Raw genomic sequence first — 18,948 nt, 5'->3', positions numbered from 1 at the left:
GCCACTGCTGGGGTGAGATGTGGCAACTGTTTAACTGCATGCAGACTGCTCAGGACAGGAACTATAAGAGAGACCAAATCCAACCAAAGCTATGGGGAACGTTAGGTTGAGAGAACATCATTGCCCAATCTGGATTTTGGTCAGTCACTACCTAATATACTTGCATGTGGAAAGTCCTAGGATCTTTAGAGAACACATGCAGTGCAACCTTTGGTTTTATAAATGATCTAAAATACTCTCTCTATATATATATATACACATATACACACACACACACACATATATGTTTCTTATATCTGAAATCCCCCCTTTAGCAGTCCCTCCCTGCACTAATTATTGTTTATGCCTTGACTTCAGAAGCTCACTGTATCAGACATCAGTTTTGGAAACATCCTGTGGTTGAAGCACTTGAGCTAGCAGAGCCAGCAAACTGATAGTGTCTGGTAATAAATGTAGAGTATTTAAAAAAAAAGATGCTTAACAAAACACACACATATACAGAGTGGATAAGTTACTCCCCAGCAAAGACAGAGCCAAATGAACTGAATTTGCCAACCTATCCCTGAATAGCTACAAAAACCAAGAGATTCCCAGGGCTGACACCAGCAGGCTGAAGAGAAAATAGAGCATTGCTTTCTAAAAACATCCTCACTTGGACAACACCGAATTAACAGTTGCAGAGTCAATGGAGTGGAATGAAATAGGTGTCACTGTGCATACCAAGAGGGCAAAAGGACATCGGGAAACAGGTTAAAAAGATTAGGAAACCTGGCATCCAAAAAATGCCACGGTATGTTTAACAGTTTAGGAGTTTGGGCACAAATTTGCAGCATCGAATATGTGGAACATGCAGAGTAACATTTTGAAAATGGGAATGTGCTCAGCACGTAATCTCATCATAATATTATCAACAATCCATCAGAGATAATAATCTGTTTCTCTGAGGCAATTTTAAAACAACAAAAAAAATCAGATCAGGAGATCTGGGCATCTTTTACTAAGACCTCTTTCAGAGGTCTTCTTATTTGAAAGTAGCTTTATCGTAATCCCAGAAACAACAAAAATTCAGTTCCCAAAACTAAACACAGACAAACCTGAAATACAACATGATTGTTTAAAAGTTTCAGACACGTGTGCCTCTGAATCATCCTGACAATGCCTTTTCCATATTGTTTAAAATAAATGTTTTTCCCTCAGATTGTTGTGCAGTGCTCCTCAAAATAACAGATTTTTTTTTTTAATTACAGGTAAGTGTAGGAAGAACTGCAACAACAGATGGTTAAAAACACTCAGCCTGAAAACATTGTTTAAAACTAAAAAAATATCTCTGATTTGAAGAGTTTCTTGATTCATAAATGAGAATGGGAAGTGTAACTCTGTGTTTCTTTCTTCTATTTAATCCAAACTCAGAATAGTTCTCAAATACTTTGTCAGAACAAAGCAGCCTGGGTACACCAGAATTACTGAATGAGCTAGTTAAGCTAACGAGTGCAAATGTGTTTCCAAATGAAATAAACCAGAACAAAAAAAAAAAAAAATCCCCCTAAAAAAACTTGAACAAAACATTTGTACATCAGGCATCAATCTGCTAAACTACACTGCATATACAATTGTTAGAAGTATACACTTCCACCCTCTTAAATACACATTATCAACATGTTTTCTAAATTCCTAGATATTTCTTATTGTTGCCGAAGAACCACCAGCCTTTACCAAGGTTATGATAACGCATTTCAAATTTCTTCCATAAATAATTATGCTACACCTTTGCACCTTCAGGCAAGTTGCTGCAAACCCTCTAGAAAAATCCTGAGTCTGCAGAACCATGTAAGCTTCCCTACTGCTGGAGCACACAGATTCTGGTTTTGGTCCAAAAAGATGACACTATCATGGAAAGTACCTAATACTGCTCTCTCCTTTCCAAGAAACAAAAGTAGAATATAAAGGAACAGATAATACCCTACAGAATCAATGCTGTGGTACTCAAAAATGAACACCTCCCCAAAAAAACCAAACCCACTGTTTTGGGACGAAAACACGTAAGAAGGCAAAAAGCCTAACCATACATGTGACTGTCTTTTCAGTTTTGCCACTCTTCCAAGAATAAAGACTTTTTATAAAAATCAAATGTCATTCATGGTGCAACCAAAATGCACAGAGTGCAGAAACTCAAGGCTATTCTTCCTGTCCAGGACACTGGTACCCAGAGCAGTTCAGACACACACAGAATAGCACATTTTCTAGCAAGTCTCTGCAAGAGCACAGCACTGCTCACAAAATACAGTTGCACAAAATGCGTATTTTTCACTGTTCAAAAACATTAATCTTAATTCTCCCTTCTAGTACAAAAAGGAAAGCTACAGACCTACATACAAACCAAAATTCTTTGTTTAACCTCTAGCACTCTAAGTAATTTAATCTCCTTCACTTGCTACCTTTATCATTATTTTCAAAGCACTTGACACCAATTTTTGGTGAACACATGCACACACATACAAGAAAACCTCTTATACATGCATTTTCTAAAGCTTGGAAAAAAGGTATGCTACCTATGTGCTGTTTCCCACTAGGATGAACAGGAAAATAATGGATTACTTGAGGACATGCTACTAAACACCAGATTAGAGAGGGATGGAATAATTTTACTGTCCAGAAGGGAAGAGTCACTTACCTCGTTTGTGAAGCCAACCTTCCTTCACTATCGCTACTTCATTCATAATGGCAGGAATGTCTCTTGAAAACCAGTTTATGGCAAAAGATCACTCAGCTGAAATTCTTGAACTCCAGCAGAAGGCTCCACAAGAGGGACGAGGGTTTTTCCTCCGTTTTCCTCCTTTCCAGCTATTTCTAAACGGATCAAAAGAAGAGTACACCATCATTTCAAAGCATGTCACAGATGTACAACAACATATACAACAGGGAGTAGTTTTCATTGCTGCATTGTTGGTTTGGGATTTTTCTGTTCTATTATTATTACAAATCTTAAATGAGGGCTTAGCTCTCCACAAGAATTTATCTTGGTGGGTGGAGGTGCCAAAATACAGGTTTGCTAAAGTCCTGCTTCTTCACTGAGTAGGCTGATCATGGGCAGACTCACAATACTACCAGGTGCTGTTTGACTTACAGGTGGATTGAAGACCTTACCTAGTAGACCTCTATCTCTGCAACACCACCTCATTCTTTGCAACAATAAAAATTCTGAAATATCACAAAAACCAGTTTTCAATGTTTCCTGGTAAGGAAGACTTCCAGAACGTTTCCTGGAAGGTTTCTTTACAGCCTGATAGTAGTCTATTAACCAGCACACAGCGTGTCTTAGAGATAAACCTCTGACAGTAAATATTTCTATCCTGCTTCAGATTTTCCTACCTTCAGCATCATCCCCTTAATCCCATTCAGATCTCCTTGACTCCCCAAAAAGTATCTTCTCTACCTTTGATAGTTCTAACTTCTGCCTCTCCTAGAGGTATACAAACAAGCACAGATAAGCTCGCATACGTTACTGTTATCCCAAATCAGCCCTTACAGCACCCTGATCAATTTTATTGCTCTTCCTTAACCATGCTGCAGATTGCTGCTGCCTTTCTCACAATGAAATATACCCAAGCACAACTTGGGATTTTTACCCCTCTGCTTTATGAGACAAAATCCCTCTCTAAATAGCTCAAGATTGCCATTTCTTATTGAAAATGTGCCTTGCTCGTGGCTGACTACCACAGAAGCATTCTGTGCATTTCTCTCCCTCACTGAATGTAATCTCTTCCCAAATGCATTAGATTTTATTATTTTTCTAAATTGAATCTGATTATTTTTCTACTTGTGGTACAAATATTCCCTATTTTTTTTCATTCTTTTGTGCTCTCCAAGTGTCCATGCTGCCATTCAATTTGCTATTACTTGAGTGATCAAAAAACCTAATTGGTGACAAATTCCCAGCAGTAACCAACAAGTTTAATAAAACAAAACCCAGCAGCATTTGTAAACTGCCACCAAAGACCTGGCTTTTACTGGAGTCTCTCACCTACCACAGAGACACCCCATTCCCACCTAACAAATATATACCATCTCTGCATGCATTTGGCACGTGTGCATCAATTATCTCTGAGCATGCAGGTGATAGCCATCCATCAGAAACTAGATTAAAAAGCAACTAATTCCCCATATCTCACTAAGACACAACACTGGATGGAAGAAAACAGGTGGTCAAAATGAATCCAACCTAGAACTGAAACCCCAGCAGGGGCAGAGGGCTTTGTACTACATCCGAGTGATGTGAAACAGGCAGCGTTCAAAGCACAAAGCTCGAATTTGAACAAGCTCCATCACTGCCAGCAGAAATGGATGGAGAAAGGAGGTCACGCCCCTGACACTCTGCCTACAAACCTACACTGTTTGTTACTGTTCCTCAGCTTTTCCAGTTAACAGTTTATGTTGAAGTTCTCCCCAAAAGCAAGGTGAGTTTGGGTTTTTTTTCCAAATTACAAATCTGCCGATCTCACTAGTTAGAATTATCAACTCCATGAAACAGATGTTTGCCTGAGGGAGGGAAGATACACAAAAAATTACATTGGAACAAGTGACATGCAGTAATTCCTAATTTCATAAATAAATATGAGAACACTTTATGCTGCAGAATAGAGACCAGTAATCCACAGCTGCCAGAGATACCTTGGAACAAACTCCTTGAGCTCCAGAGCAATTAGAATGGAACCTGACAAACACAGCAGGCTTCTTCCTTTCAAAATGGCCATGCACAATGCACAATAGCCATGCAAGCTAGACTTGCTTGCTGATGTCAAGAGAAGACTAGACCTCACTTAGAGGCTTGAGCAATTTGCAAAGTGTTGAACAAAACCCCCAAGATTATCACAGCTTGAGTATGGAAATGCAACACCCAGGTGTGAAAATTAACGCTTCTAACTTTGTGTCATACAGGGTGCAGGGACTGTGCAATCCTACCTCTGCATCCTGAACTCAACCATTTAGAGGCACTGAGCAATCAGTATCCTTTCCAACAACCATACATAAAAAAAAGGAAGCTACAAGACAAACTAGACTGTAGAAAGGGCAATACTGTTATTAAAAACATGAAAAAGCATGAAGGACCAGAATTCTCCAATCTGCAGCTAACTTACTCCAGGTTTTCCTGTGTTAACACTTGCCAGGATTACAACTTGGCAGCTTCCTGCTTGTCATCAGCTAAACTGTCATTTAATAATCCAAATTTGAATGACAACAGAGCCAAAAAAAGCAGATCAACTAAGAAATACAAAGTTCAGAGGGACTAATTTTTCTACTCTCTGTGGTGTCCAAGCAGCTTGGACTGCCTTTTCCCTACCATTTCTACCCAAGAAACATTTCCCACTTGCTACTGAAGCCGTGCTCTCAGGGATGTGTCTTTACCTGCCCTCCTCCTTTCAGGGGAGAGGGGTGGTGAAGGGGTGGAGAGTTTTGTAAAGAAGCCATGGCACAACAAGGTGGAAAAACATTAAACACTTCCTGACACCAACCTGTATCACGGGTCCCACCTCAGTCCTTCAGTCAGCCATGTCAGAACACTTACTTCACATGGAGAAACTTAAGCTATTTTTAATTTGCAATGTGAAGAGCTGGGTATCCCTTCTCACTGTCTAACAAGATGTCCATAGGCACAGCTCCAGCAGCAGCAAAACTGCTGTATCTACTGTATTTTAAAACACACATTCAAGCTGTGCCTAATACATCTATTTTAGTAAGAGACGTTATTGAAGACAGTGGCAGCAAGCAAGAGTAATTTCTTGGAGTAGAAGAGCAAGTTAACTATAGGTCAATGTACTACTGAAGATGTGTAAACCAGAAAAAGTTCCTTTTCCATAAAATCCTTAGAGGGGAAAAAGAAAAAAAAAATTAAAAAAGAAAAGGAATGATTACAGTCCTCATTTATGGCCATCTAGGAATGGTTCCCAGTGAAGAGAGGGCATCTGAGGTAAGTATGACCTGGCTGCTCCAGTCTGCCTCTGCACAGGACTGAATACTGTCAAAAGCTAAACAACTTGGTCTTTCTCTTAGTCTTCTCTTCGCTTGTTTTTCAATACGCATTTCTGTAATACTTTTTCTAACACTGCAATAGTCCTCACGCAGCTGAAGTGCTGTAAATCATGAATGGTATGACATCAGCATTGTATCATGGTGACACCAGTTTTGTGTACATATTAATTCCTTAAAGGTTATTAAGTTCTTCATAAATAATGAGATAACTCACTTCCGTAGGCACTGCAGCAATGAAACCTGCTTTAAGGAGTAAGTCAAACCAACCATCCAACAGAAGGTGGAGCAGAACCCCTTTTTCCATATTTGGGAGAATCGTGTTAGAGCTCCTCTCATTCTCTTCTATATATTATCCTCACCTTTTTTCTCTAAGAAAGTAGAAATATTAATCTGTACTTCCTGTCCTCTTTTCAATGTAAAGTTTTATATTTGTTTCCACTCATACCCTAGAGCAGATCAGGAAGAAAAGGAAGTCTTCCATTAAGCTGAAGCTTAAGCTTATGGGATGCAGGAGCACCTATGGTAATCAGCTCATCTTCATGAGGGAGAGTAAGCAAGGGACTAAAGGGTGATGGACCCACCAGCCTCAGTCCTGGCACGTCAGACTGTGTCTGGGCTGCACTCATTAGCCCAGATCAGAAAGTAGATTACAAAAAAGCATTCCCCTGGGCTAACACATTGCCCTGTCACACTACCAGTTACTGATGCCCACTGCCCTGGTGTGGCATATTCGTGATTCTCCCAGGACACTCTGAGCCCAAACATGCTGCACATCCTTATATGTTCTCATAATGCACAGCAGCAGGATCAGGCAAAACAGGATCCAGCTGCCCAAGTTTGCCTACTGTGGCCACATGACACTTTCATGAGAGCAGATGGGGTACACGGGAACTGGACTGGGCCAGGGCGGTACGTTCAGGCCCGTTACATGGGATGCCATAAGCAATCTACTCTCTCTTCCCAGTGCTCCCAGCTGACAGCCAACGGCACCTAAACAGCCCAGACACAACAAAGTTGGGCTCCAGCCAACATTTCAAGTGGAGCGTACAGATAGATGTTCCCACCAGGCTTTGACCAGTGAAGTACATCTCCTGCGTTACGCAAATCCTGCCCTGGCTGTTTCACGGGAGCAGCAGTGATTCCACTGTGCTCAAGGCCCTCTGAGCCTGCAGCAGCTTCGCACCATGACCCAGTTACCAAATCTGGGCAGACAGCTTTCAAGGAAGCTTAGAAGGACCAGGTTGTGCCACCATCTTAGCTTCCCTTACAAAAAGGCATTGTGGGCCATGACTTAGGTGTGGCCACCAGTATTTGCTACTATGCTCTCTGTGTGTCCAATGACACCACATCTAAACTGGAATTTCATGGCAGCAAGTGCAGCAGATCACAAGGTTCACAAAGGAGTCTCAGATACTAAGTTATGGGGAAAATGGTAATTGGAAAACAAAAATCTCTACAGCCACATCCCCCCCCCCTTTTTTTTTTTTAATCTATTAGCCTAAACTAGGTTTACAAAACCATAATTTGAAATATTTGTGCTCTCCTGCCTCTGCTGATCAATAGAGAGGAGGTTAATGCTGTTCAGGTGAGGGGCCATAGTTACAACATCCAACTGTCCATGCTGCAAACACAACAGTTTGATAGGACAAACTAAGCTACCTATTTCAAAACTGAGTGATGGCAGAAAAGTGACTTCTTCATAAGCCCCTCTGCAGCCCAGACAAAATCTTCTTTATGTTCCCAAACAAGAACAAGTCCTTTTACAGTTTATGCTCATATAACTTAAGAACTGTGCTGCTCAGAATTTCGCTGCCAACCTGAGATATATTTAATCAAATTCCATTTTGAAGGATTTGTAAATGAAGTTTTGTTCAGTCCCCAAAGAAATCAAGGCAGTTGTGTAACTATTTAATTGTTAATGTAATCACTTACAGGACATTTTTATAAGATTGTAAAGTGAATACTGAAGCTGAAAGTGACTTGTGGACACTGGATCAATTTTTGTATTTGATTTACCGCTGCTGCACACCAAAAACAGTTCTATAAACACCACACACAACACAAACCTACTATTTAAAAAAAAATCAAAGGTAGTTCCAGAGTGTCTTTAAATCTGCTAACTCAGACAAATGTTGTGACTGTCACCATGAAACTAACTACTACATGAAAGTAATTACTAGTCATGCAGTATGTCAAATTTATTTACCTGCAAACAAATATTCTTCAGCATTAAGTGTTAGTAACTCCCTTTTATAACTGTATTTTGAAATGTACATCCCTCCTGTGGTATAAATAAAACAAACAAGCGCAAATCATGAATTTGCTTCTTACATTATAGAGGTGGTAGGAAAACAAAGCAAAACAGTTAAATATTTCTCACAGGGGTGGCCGGGGAGGGGGGCACACACCACCAATAAGGTGCACGCTGTATCTGCATCACTAGCGTCCTGTCAGTAAAATAAACTGAAAGTACCACAACGTTTATATGTTTGATTATGTGTTTTACAAAGAAACAGACACAAGTCCTACAAGTCTCTAAGAACATTTCGGCAACTGCTTCACCTGGGGGCCGGGGGGCGGGGGGGGAATTCTGCAGACAGCTCCCTACACCTCTGCAAAACACGACTGCAAAAAAAATAAAAAAAAAAAAAAAAGAAAAAAAAAGAGAAAAAAAAAAAAATCAAGTCCACAAGCGCTACACAGCCACCTACACACGCCAAATGCCCACGGAGGGAATCACACCCCCGTCGGCAAACACTCAGTGGTCCGCAAAGCGGAGCTGGGCTGAACAACGCGGCCGCAGAAGACAAGAGAAGAAAATGGGGGCGGGGGAGGTGGGAAAATGGGGGGCCCTCGGCTACTTTGCTCGCCGCTGTTTCACAAATGTCACAAACCACCCCCCAGCCGCCCCCACCGCCGTTTCCCCGGGGGATGCTCGCGCAGGGCCCGGGGCGGGGGCAGGCCCGAGAGGAGACCCCCGCCCCGCCACCCTCTCACCCACCGCATCCCCGGGGAGCCAACAGCTTCCTGTCCGCTCCGGGCCCGCCGGCAGGACGGACCGACCGACCGACCGGGGCCGCCCGCAGCCCGGGCCTCCTCGTCCCCCACCCCGCCTGGCCGTGCCCGGGGGCCGGAGGGGCAGCCCACACCCGGGGAAGGCGAAGGGAGAGAGGCCGCCCCCTTTCCCGGCCCTTCCCTTCCCTCCCGGCCCCGCACAATGCGGCCGCGCCGAGCAGGCCCCGGCCCCGGCGCTTCCTTCCCCCAGCCCTTCCCAGCCGGAGAGAGGGTCACTTACATGGCTGGAACCCGGGGAGGAGGCGGCGGCGGCGGCAGGGGAAGGGAGCTGGGGAGGGAGTCAGGGGAAGGGGAGGGAAGGGGGGAGCGAGCCAGCGAGCGAGCGAGCGGGGGAAGGGGGCGGCCGGCGAGGCGGGCGGGCTCTGCGGCGGGCGCCGAGCGAAGGCCTCACTGGGCTCCCGGCAGCCGCCGCCTCCTCCTCACCATCCCCGGGCGGCGGGGCGGCTCCTCCTCCCCCTCTCGCAGGCGCTCGGCCCGTGGGGTTCGCACGCCCGCTCCGGCTGCCGGCTCGCCTTCCCCGCCGCTCCGCCCTGCGAGGCCGCCCCTCGCCTCGCTCCGCCGCCGCCTCCCCCCGCAGCCCCGGGCCGCGCTCCCGCCGCCCGGGCCGGGCTCGTCCCGCGCGCGTCTCCGCGGCGCTCGCTCACACCCTCCGCGGAGCGGCCGCCGGGTCCCGCCGCCGCTTCCCGCCCGTGCCGAGGGGCCGTCCCGCTCCGCTCCGCGCCGCTCCCCGGACGGGATTCGTGGCCTCGCCACCCTCCGAGCTCCCACAGCGCGGCGGAGCAGCGCCCGCCTGCCCGGCCCCCTCCGCCCACCCGCCGGCCCGGCCCCAGGCCCCGGGGGCGGCGTTTCCTGGCCCCGGGCGGCTCGGTGTTCCCCCTTCCCCTGGCACCGTCCCGGCCTTGGAACAGAGCGGTGGGGACGCTGTGCCCCGGGAGGGGAGGGATGTGGCTTCTCCTGACTCGGCCTATGAACCGGCTGCCTGGAGCATGGACAATTTCACAGAATCGCAGAATCAATTAGGTTTGAAAAGACAGGTCATCGAGTCCAACCTATGACCGAACACCCCATGTCAACTAGACCATGGCACTAAGTGCCACTTCAGTCGTTCCTTAAGCACCTCCAGGGACAGTGACTCCATCACTTCCCACTGAAATGGGCGGCCCATTCCAATGTCAAAACACCCTTCCTGTGAAGAATTTCTTGCTAATGTCCAGCCTAAACCTTTCTTGGTGCAGCATAAGACAATGTTCTCTGGTCCTGTCATTGATTGTCTGGGAAGAGAGACTGAGCTCCACCTGGCTACACCCTCCTGTCAAGGAGTTCTGCGGAATGATAAGATCCTCTTTGAGCCTCCTTTTTTCCAGGCTAAACACCCTCAGCTCTTTCAGCTGTTCCTTGTAATAGTTGTTCTCCAGACCCTTCACCAGATTAGTGCCCTTCTCTGGACAAAGGGCATCCCCAAAAATGAGGCATCCTGCCCCACACAGGTGAGAGGCTCAGGCAGTCCCAGCATTTCAGACTCTAGGAAGGGCCAGTCTCCTTTAAACCTCTTGGGGTGCTTCCAGCAAGCTTCCCCAAAAGCATGGGGTGTCAGCTCTGCTTCTCTGCCCTCAGAGTCTTCCCTTACAGTACTCCTGTAAAATACCAGCTGATTAAATAACGAGGTACCACGGTACCTTGGAGGATGCTCCATATCCCTTTCCACAGTGGACAGGCTGCATTAGGAATTGCCCATGGAGGGGCTGGGGTAATGATTCTGGATGTTGCACTCGAGGCCGTCCTGCTTTCACAGTAGGAATGGCTCAAAACATGACAAATTGCTTCAGCTATTGCTTACAGCATGACAATATTTTTGGTAAGGCTTTTGAGGGCCATTCTGCTCTAAAAAACAATGCTGTGGAAACCCCTATGACAGATTAGCCCTTCCACTATCAAAATTTGTCTTCTTCAGTCATTAAGAGATCGTGCTTATTCTCAAATTGACAGTGCCATAAACGTTAACTGGGTTGTAAGAACTGATTGGATTTCTTCAGAAACATACGATCACTGATGATCACATTTCTGCAATCGGAAGCTGGCTGGAATGTAGGAAACAGCACATCTTCCCACAGCTTTGCACTGTTAGCAATATAAAAGTGCATAAAACACATTTACAGCAGTAAAGCTGAGGAATACAGCGCTGCCTTTACAAACTTACTGGATATAAGAGGCTTTTTTACCACATCATTTTGACGATTGTAAATGTTTACTGAAATTCACTTTCTTCTTCCATTTTGGTCAGCTACGTCTGACTGATCATCAGATTTCTGTCATCAGAGTTCCTGAATGTCAAATGGATTCCTGGATTTTGGGTACACTGGTGTGCTAGAGGAGCCAACGATGAAGCAGAAGAGAAATGTTTCACTTTTCTTCATGGAGGGTGAAGAAAGAGTGATGCCTCCTTTCCCACCAACGTACAGAGCAGTTGCTGCTGGCAGAGCAGCTACACCAGTGTGGGATTTTCTGTGTGTCACCTTTAGGTTTGCTGGGGCATATTTCAGCACAATTTTAAAAATGTACCATTCAGGCACTTTAGCAGAGTAAGCAGGCCCCATTGTGCTGGCCCAGTTACCCAGGGCAGAATTGAATGGCTGTGGGAACTCTCTAAGATGTAAAGGTAATGGAAAGGAAAAATTTGGGTTTGTGATCACATTTTGACCTATCCTGCATTACTTACAAAATACTTAGTGTGTATTAAAATGTAGGTAGTCCTTAAAGATGTATTTAAAATTAAATTCATCATCAGCGTGCAAAACTTGCAGGCAGCTCAGAGGATGTGTATTTTACTTAACAAAAACAAGGACAAAATTAATTTATCAACTAATTTTGAGCCTTCAGGCTGTAGTTACATCCAGAAGTAAAGAGTGCATGTAAGTATAGGAGTTCACCGGCCGTGAGACAGTGGGGGCAGGGGGATCTCTGGTAATAGATCTGATTTCAGGAGAGCTTTCTCACCTTCCTGACAACCCCTCTCCTGACTGATAAGCTCCCAGGCTGCATGGTGAGCAAGGTCATTAGGACTTTCCCCTGCAAATGAAGCAGCAGTTTAAAAAATAAGATCACAGAGTAAACAGTTTTCTGTCCTGAAGAGAAGAAAATAAACGTCTGTTGTTTGCTAGAAAGGAAGTACAATTAAAAAAACCCCTCCAGATTTCAACATGAACATATTGTTTAGATTTGCCGACTGTTGATTTACCATGATGAAAGACAGGCCCAAACTAGAAAGTTTGGATCCCGATCTGGATCTGACATTCCCCAAATCTGAGGGGGAAGTGTGATTCAGAGTCTGGAGTAAGGGCTTATCTCTCAAACACAGCAAAGTACTGTGGATAAAAATACCCAGGTAAAGTAGGAAGTGCCTGGTCTGCAACAACAAGAGTGACTTTGTATCAACAATGAACAAAAGCAGCTTTTTTTTTTCTTTGAGAACAATGAAATCACTCAAGAATTGTTATAAATACAAACAATGTGGGTTTTATCACTCAGCTATCATCAGTGGGATTATAGTCTATAAACCCTAATTTTCAGGGAAGTCCCTAGATTTCCCTGAGCGCTTCCTCAGATTTCACATCTGTTAACTCTAGTTTATTAAGTGCTTCAGGATAAGGTGCATCAACTGAGCCTTGGTATTACATTACCTGAAAATACTGAATGTAGGAGTTAGTGGCAAAGAATGGATGATTTCCAGACAGTGTATTGATACCATGCCAAAAGAGCAGGCACTCCTGTTCCCATCCATTTTTAACACATACATAGGTAACAATTAATTCAGCATCACTTTTAAAAATTATTTCTAAATTTTTAAATTATGAAGCTTTGGATAAAATTATCCAGTCAGGCATAACAAGAAAGATTAGCATGGTAAGATGAAGTGGAATTACTGAGTTAACCCCCAGTAGAACAAGCTCTGTTCCATGATTCAAGTAATGACAGCACCTCTGTGGGCCAGCAGTGAATTTGTTCCTCCCTTTTTAAAAGGTGGGCTGTACTCAGACATGCTCAGAGGAAAAAACTGTATGACATCTTATTAGACTTACAGAGCTGGTATCTCAGTCTAGGCATTAATAGCTTTTAAACAAACAACTCAGTTTTGGTCTCAGAGAAGAATCTAGCTCAATATAAATAGAAATTAGAAGTGCTTTTCACAGTGCCAAATATAATAAACATAGTTGTGCTTCTAAAACTCAACTAATCCAATGTTTGAAGGTGCATTTCTCAATAGCAAAACAATAGCAGGCTATCTGGAAAAAAATAATAAATATAGTCATGCTGAAACATTGTGCATTTACTTTTTAGAAATTCATCTTGAGACTAAATAGATGTATGAGTTCGTCTGTAATTCTCCAATGAATTTCCTACAAAACTGCTATCATCTGAACTGGTAACATTGCTGGAGAGCAGCACTGAATGAGGCCTTGCTGCTCTTCCTCATGGCTTGCTGGAAGTCCTGGAATAGGCTGGACAGGAGACCTTTCTTTGGTTTCCTGCTTCTGTTCCTGGGATGCTAAAGCTAGACAGCCCTAGGATGGTGGGGTGTCAATGCTGTTAACTCTAAAGTGAGAGCAGTACAGTCCTGTTCACCAGGAGTAATGATAGGCATGACAAGGGGCAAACATGCTGTGGGGAGTTTGATACATAAATAGGAACCCAATTGGTTTGCATAGAAAATGCACTAAATAAAACATACAAAAATAGCAAATATTCAGTTCTGTGCCATACCCTGCTGCAATAACCACACACTTCAGTCTGGACTAGGCACTGTTAGGCGCTGTAGGCACATCAGAAGACTTGGGCTTTGATCTGAAGGGACTGAAGTCTGCTTCAAACCTCTGCTTTTCCCCCTTCCTTGTAAAGTGACTTGTTTTGAATTCTTAGATCAGGAAAGATACCCAAAAAAAACTAAACTCCAATGATCAGTGTGAGGGAACATCATGATCTTAACTATAACCAGATAGGCAAATCCTCTGAGACTGAAATACTGACATTATAGACACATACTAAAAGAAAAGCAAAAAAACTTTCAGGTTCCTGTTGCATTCCCAACACTCACGCACTCAGTGCTGATTATGTTCTTCACCTAAAATTACAGAGCTAAGCACAATGTGGGCATCTTAACCTGGGGGCTACTTCAGTGGTTGATTACCCCTGCAGATCCCCACATACAGATCTCTGTGAAAGGAGCAGCAGCCACTCTGCTGGATGAGGGCACAGGCACAGCAGTGGGTTCTTGGAGCACTGGTTCTGGCCACATGGCTCTCCAGGTGACAGCCAGCACAGAGCAGCTCAGTCTTCCTCATGACATTTGCAGTTTCCTAAAGAGCAAGAGTTGCAATCAAGTTTTTAAGGTTTTAAGCATTATGGTGACAGGGGCTTCCCATATCCTTTAAAGTGTATATACCATGACATTCACCCAGTGGACTGGCAACTATTTTTATCATTTTCATAATTATGCTAGAAGAGAGGAGATTGCTTGTCATTTCTTCAGTGTGTTTTTAATGGCATCTGCATGCGCACAACAATCTGCTATGCTTTGAATCACCTGCTCAAAATTATATAGTTTGGAAAATTAAGGGGAGAAATAACTGTTTCATCATCATTCTGGTCTGACACTCTGGCTACTGTAACCACAAAATTGTGCTTACTGATGTCTTTATATACAGATTCTACTTTATTTGTAATACAAGAAGCAGTCCTGTGAAAGGAAAGGTGCAGAAATAATTTAGAAATTATAAATTTTTTTTGTTTGTTTGAGAATCTCTCTTCTGTGTTTCTTTGATGTCTAAGCTTATGCTACCACTTGCCTTCAGTGAAATCACTGAGTACTCCTTTTCTGCAAGATGTCTTATTATCAAAAAACTTTTGAGTGCTTTTCTAGCCTTTGGCTACTTCCATACTGGTCTTGTTAGCTGTGCCTACAGATAGGCTTGTGGCTGCTGCACTCTGTGGCCAGAGTGAGTTATGTCCATCCTGCTCTGAGGGGGCTGGGGTCCTCTCCAAGCCCAAACCCTCTTTCTCTGTCCTCAGCCTGAAGTTCCCTGAGAGCAACAAGCTGCAATGCACTTGGTGTGAGTGAGCAGCAGTGACCCTGGAGGAGTGGTTTTCTGGAGTGATTCTGTGGATGTTGAGGACCCCATCTCCAAACCAAAGGTGTTTCAGGGAAGTGGGGGTGCTTCAGGCTAGCTTTAATGGGGTCCCATGGACTATATACCCAGTGATGGCCAGAGTTCGTGTGAACTGCTCTGGAGGATCACACTGCTTTAGGTTCACTGGAAGGGCATTCAGTTCATGCACTCCCAGAATGGTCTGTGATACAAACCTAACTGCAATAAATCAATGTGATCTGGAGGTCTGCCTCAACAACACAGTCCTGATTCAAGCACGCTAGTAGAGAGTAAGGCATTGAAACCAGAAGTTAAGTAGATATTAGGGAGAAGTCTAAGAAGATATTAGGAGCAAGAATCAGACACATGCACTGCAAAATTCAGAGTCAAAACCCCTGCACACATGCTGATGTAACAAGTAACTATTTGGTTGCCCACCCCACCCCTCAGCATACTTGGCACGTAGCATCGGTTTTCTTGGACATTTCCTGTCTGCTGAGCTTCCCATCCCCAGCCTTGAACAGAAGGGTTCATGCATTAGCTGGGTCCAAGAGGAGCCTGTGTAAGCCAGGACAGGACTATCCCCCCAGGGCTGTGTGGGACAGAACCCACCTCTCCACATGTCCACGTCCAGTGCTGAGCACCATCTCTGCAGGAGCTTCTTGGTGCTCATCTAACATACTGACTTTTAAGATAACAAAGGCAACCACGAAAGAAATCAATCTGTTGACTGGCCTTGCCGTCTTCACTGCCCTCAGCCTTGTCATCTGCATTCAGCTGGAGGAGCGACTGCTCCTCAGCCATTTATTGCCTGGCAGCCCAGAGGGAATCAAGCCCACTGTGCTCCTCTGCCGCATGCAGCCTGGCGCTCACACAGCGCTCCCGCTGCAGCCCCGGAGCCTGCCAGGACAGGCTGGCAGTTGTAGGGAATGATGTCACCGAATAGGCAGGGCTTCTTTGCCACCGATAACATCTTAGCAGATGTCCTCCAAACGTGCTCACAGTTCTCCCATTATAGCATCTTTATTTTACATCTACCTTTCACAGTCCCACCTTTTCAGCTAGAAAAGAAGTTACTCTTTGCTAAAGACTGTGTCCAACACTGGTGAAGAGCTTTGCCAAAGTTGTTTTAAGTGTTTTTGATTTATTCTTGGGCAGAAAAATTTACATTTACATACAGTAAAACACCACTACTGAGATACTTCGAAGTATATAGGTACCAGACTATCACTGAAAAAGTTTATGATTCTCCCTCATTCATTTACCCTCTTTCAAAATAAAACAAGGGATCAAAGTTGCTACCCATTACCTATAATGGTATGTTACCCATCAATCCTGAAGATTTTACTCCCACCTACTGTGCCTCATCCCTATTTAGAAAATCAGATCTACCCCAGGGTATCCTTCTGGACGTGTAGAGTTCCACTGAAATCAGCAGGGATCTGTTTAAGGACATGCTGGCAGAGAGTATCTGTTATTCTATATTTACACAGTACCCAGCATAATAGGACATGAAACCTGATTAAAGCCTCCAAACACCACTGCCATGGAAATCAGTCTTGTTATTGACTGATGACTCAACATGTCTGGATTTAGATGGAAGAGGGCTACTTTCAATTCCCAATTCTTCTATAGACTCTCTGCATAACCTAGCCAAGTCATTAAATCTCCATGCCTCAGATACTCCTGTATTTAATGCTGAGAAAGTCAATCATTGATTAATTCCCTTCTCCCAGCCCATTCTGCGGCTTTTGATTATAAGTTCCTTGGGGCAGGCATTGCCTCTTGTGAAGTGTGAGGACAGCACACAGCACCAGGGAGCTTTAGCAAGTCTATAAATGATAAAATAACAATCACGTGCAGTAGCACAGAAGCAGCTGTGATTGTCCTAATATTTGTCTTCACAGAGTCATTTTTAATTGAAAGCACACCTGGGATAATTCAGTTCCAGAAGAGGCTTGGCCTGATCTTGGGATTATGACAACCTCCGAGTATCCTGAGCTACAGCTCTGCCTTTAACAAAATAAGAAAAGGTAAAATGAAGAGTAATAGTTTCGTGGGTTTTTTTTGCAAAATGTAAAGCGATATAGGATGGATTCAAACCTTAAATAAAATACCAGCATCCACACAGCTTTCCCTCTTCATGAGAACAGATGTGGAAAGCCATTATTATAATTTGCAAATAATGTTACCCCCTTATGTGTGTCATTGGAGCTTTTTATGACATGGACTCAGCTAGAGAGTTCCTTACATAACACTGTTATTTTGTTTTCATTTCAGATGTAGTTATCAGGTGACGGTTTCCCATGTAAAGGTTCTATTAATAAATAGTTATCAGTTACACAGCTATTTAGCTCTCAAAAAATCAGTGTTCTGAAATTGTGAAGGTATTTCCTAGGCTGGAATATTTGCCAAAATTTAAGCCCAGGAGCAAGGACAGATTCTTGCAGGTAAGCCACACAACTTGCACAGACAACCATTATTAATACAAATCACTTCAATTAAAATTGGCATGTGAGCTAATTAATAGGATGTTGATTGATAAACAAGACCTTGCTAGTTTTATCCAGGCATTTGTTAATTACCTGCCCGATGTTGCAGCTGACCAGCGAGGACACACTCCTGCTCGAAAGAATGTTGTGAGGTGTGTGTACATTCCAGTTTACCAGGGATTGGCTATACTTACAAAATAGCAGTATTTTTTTGCCATGCAATATGAAGTTTTTTGTGTGCCTGCATCACAGATGGGATACAGTATGCATCAATTCACACACAGTAAGGTAAATAGTACCTGCCATGTGATGCTACTGTAATTTTTCACATTATTTGCTCACAGTATGTATCTTTTTTGTCTTCTCTATTTCCCCCTGTTTCTGAGGGCAGTGGCAGCCTCCACAGCGCTCTGTAGCAGTGAGCACACTGCGACACTGTTGCAGGGGTTCCCTACAGCAGAGCCTTCCCAGTGCCATTGATCAAGCCACAAGCACTAGTTAAGTAATGCAAGGTTGCTCTAATTCCCTGACTCATCTCCTGCTCCCCCTGGAAATCCTAAATGTGGTGCTGGAAACCAAGCTGCAGTCCTCTGCAGCAGGATGAAGTAACTTTGATTGCTGAGTCACCACGCTGACCCACACAGCTCAAATGTATAGTTAGTCAAAAATGCTCATTGTAATCTTAGCATAGTCAAGGTACTAACTGCATATTCCCTGGAAATGCATTCAGCCTGGCTTTCAGCTTGGGGCTCAGATTCCCCAAATCACTATTTGTGTAGTGTTTACAAAAACACAATTCATTTTAAGTAGCCTTGAATTATTATATTCCTGGGGTCCTTTTTTTATGCATATGTCATCTTAGGGCTAATCAGCATTCTGCTCTTGCGTTTACAACTGCTGAGAAAGTCAGATCTTAAAAAGCCATAACTCCTTGACAATTTCTGCCCGTTGATAGCTTGTACAAGCTGTTTGGGTGTAGAAAGTAATGTGGAGGAAAATTGAAGATCAAATTATTTGCAGGTATGAATTAAATCTATTGCTTTGTAGCCGCCGACACATCTCCTTGCTGTGTGTGGTGAAATTCTCCTCATTATGTACTGCACGCTTTTACAAACACTGCTGTCCTCTTGAGCATGATCTATGTTTCTCCAATAGAAATTGGTGTTTTGCCACAGTGCCATCACTATGGAACACTTCTGATAGTGTTGGCAGTG

At 43.8% G+C, this 18,948-nt stretch overlaps 1 protein-coding gene across 2 annotated transcripts in view; it reads right to left on the bottom strand.

Annotated features, from left to right (window-relative positions):
- AKT1 (AKT serine/threonine kinase 1) overlaps positions 1-9,716 on the bottom strand; it is a 77,955-nt gene extending 68,239 nt beyond the window's left edge. Inside the window, exons 1-2 of one of the 2 annotated variants that reach the window (XM_053945688.1) lie at positions 9,323-9,716; positions 2,672-2,847 (exon numbers count right to left, since the gene is read on the bottom strand). In XM_053945688.1, the coding sequence (XP_053801663.1) occupies positions 2,672-2,717 (46 nt within the window). In that variant the 5' untranslated portion in view covers positions 2,718-2,847; positions 9,323-9,716. Of the gene's footprint in view, positions 1-2,671; positions 2,848-9,028; positions 9,048-9,322 lie in introns of those variants that run through there. The other variant, XM_053945689.1, reaches the window with a different exon arrangement.
- Between the last annotated feature and the right edge of the window lie 9,232 nt (positions 9,717-18,948).

Source organism: Vidua chalybeata, chromosome 6 (assembly GCF_026979565.1).
Source record: "Vidua chalybeata isolate OUT-0048 chromosome 6, bVidCha1 merged haplotype, whole genome shotgun sequence".
In the NCBI taxonomy this organism is placed as follows: domain Eukaryota; kingdom Metazoa; phylum Chordata; class Aves; order Passeriformes; family Viduidae; genus Vidua; species Vidua chalybeata.
The sequence above is the reverse complement of the archived record's forward strand: the minus strand, read 5'-3'. Positions and strand labels throughout refer to the sequence as shown.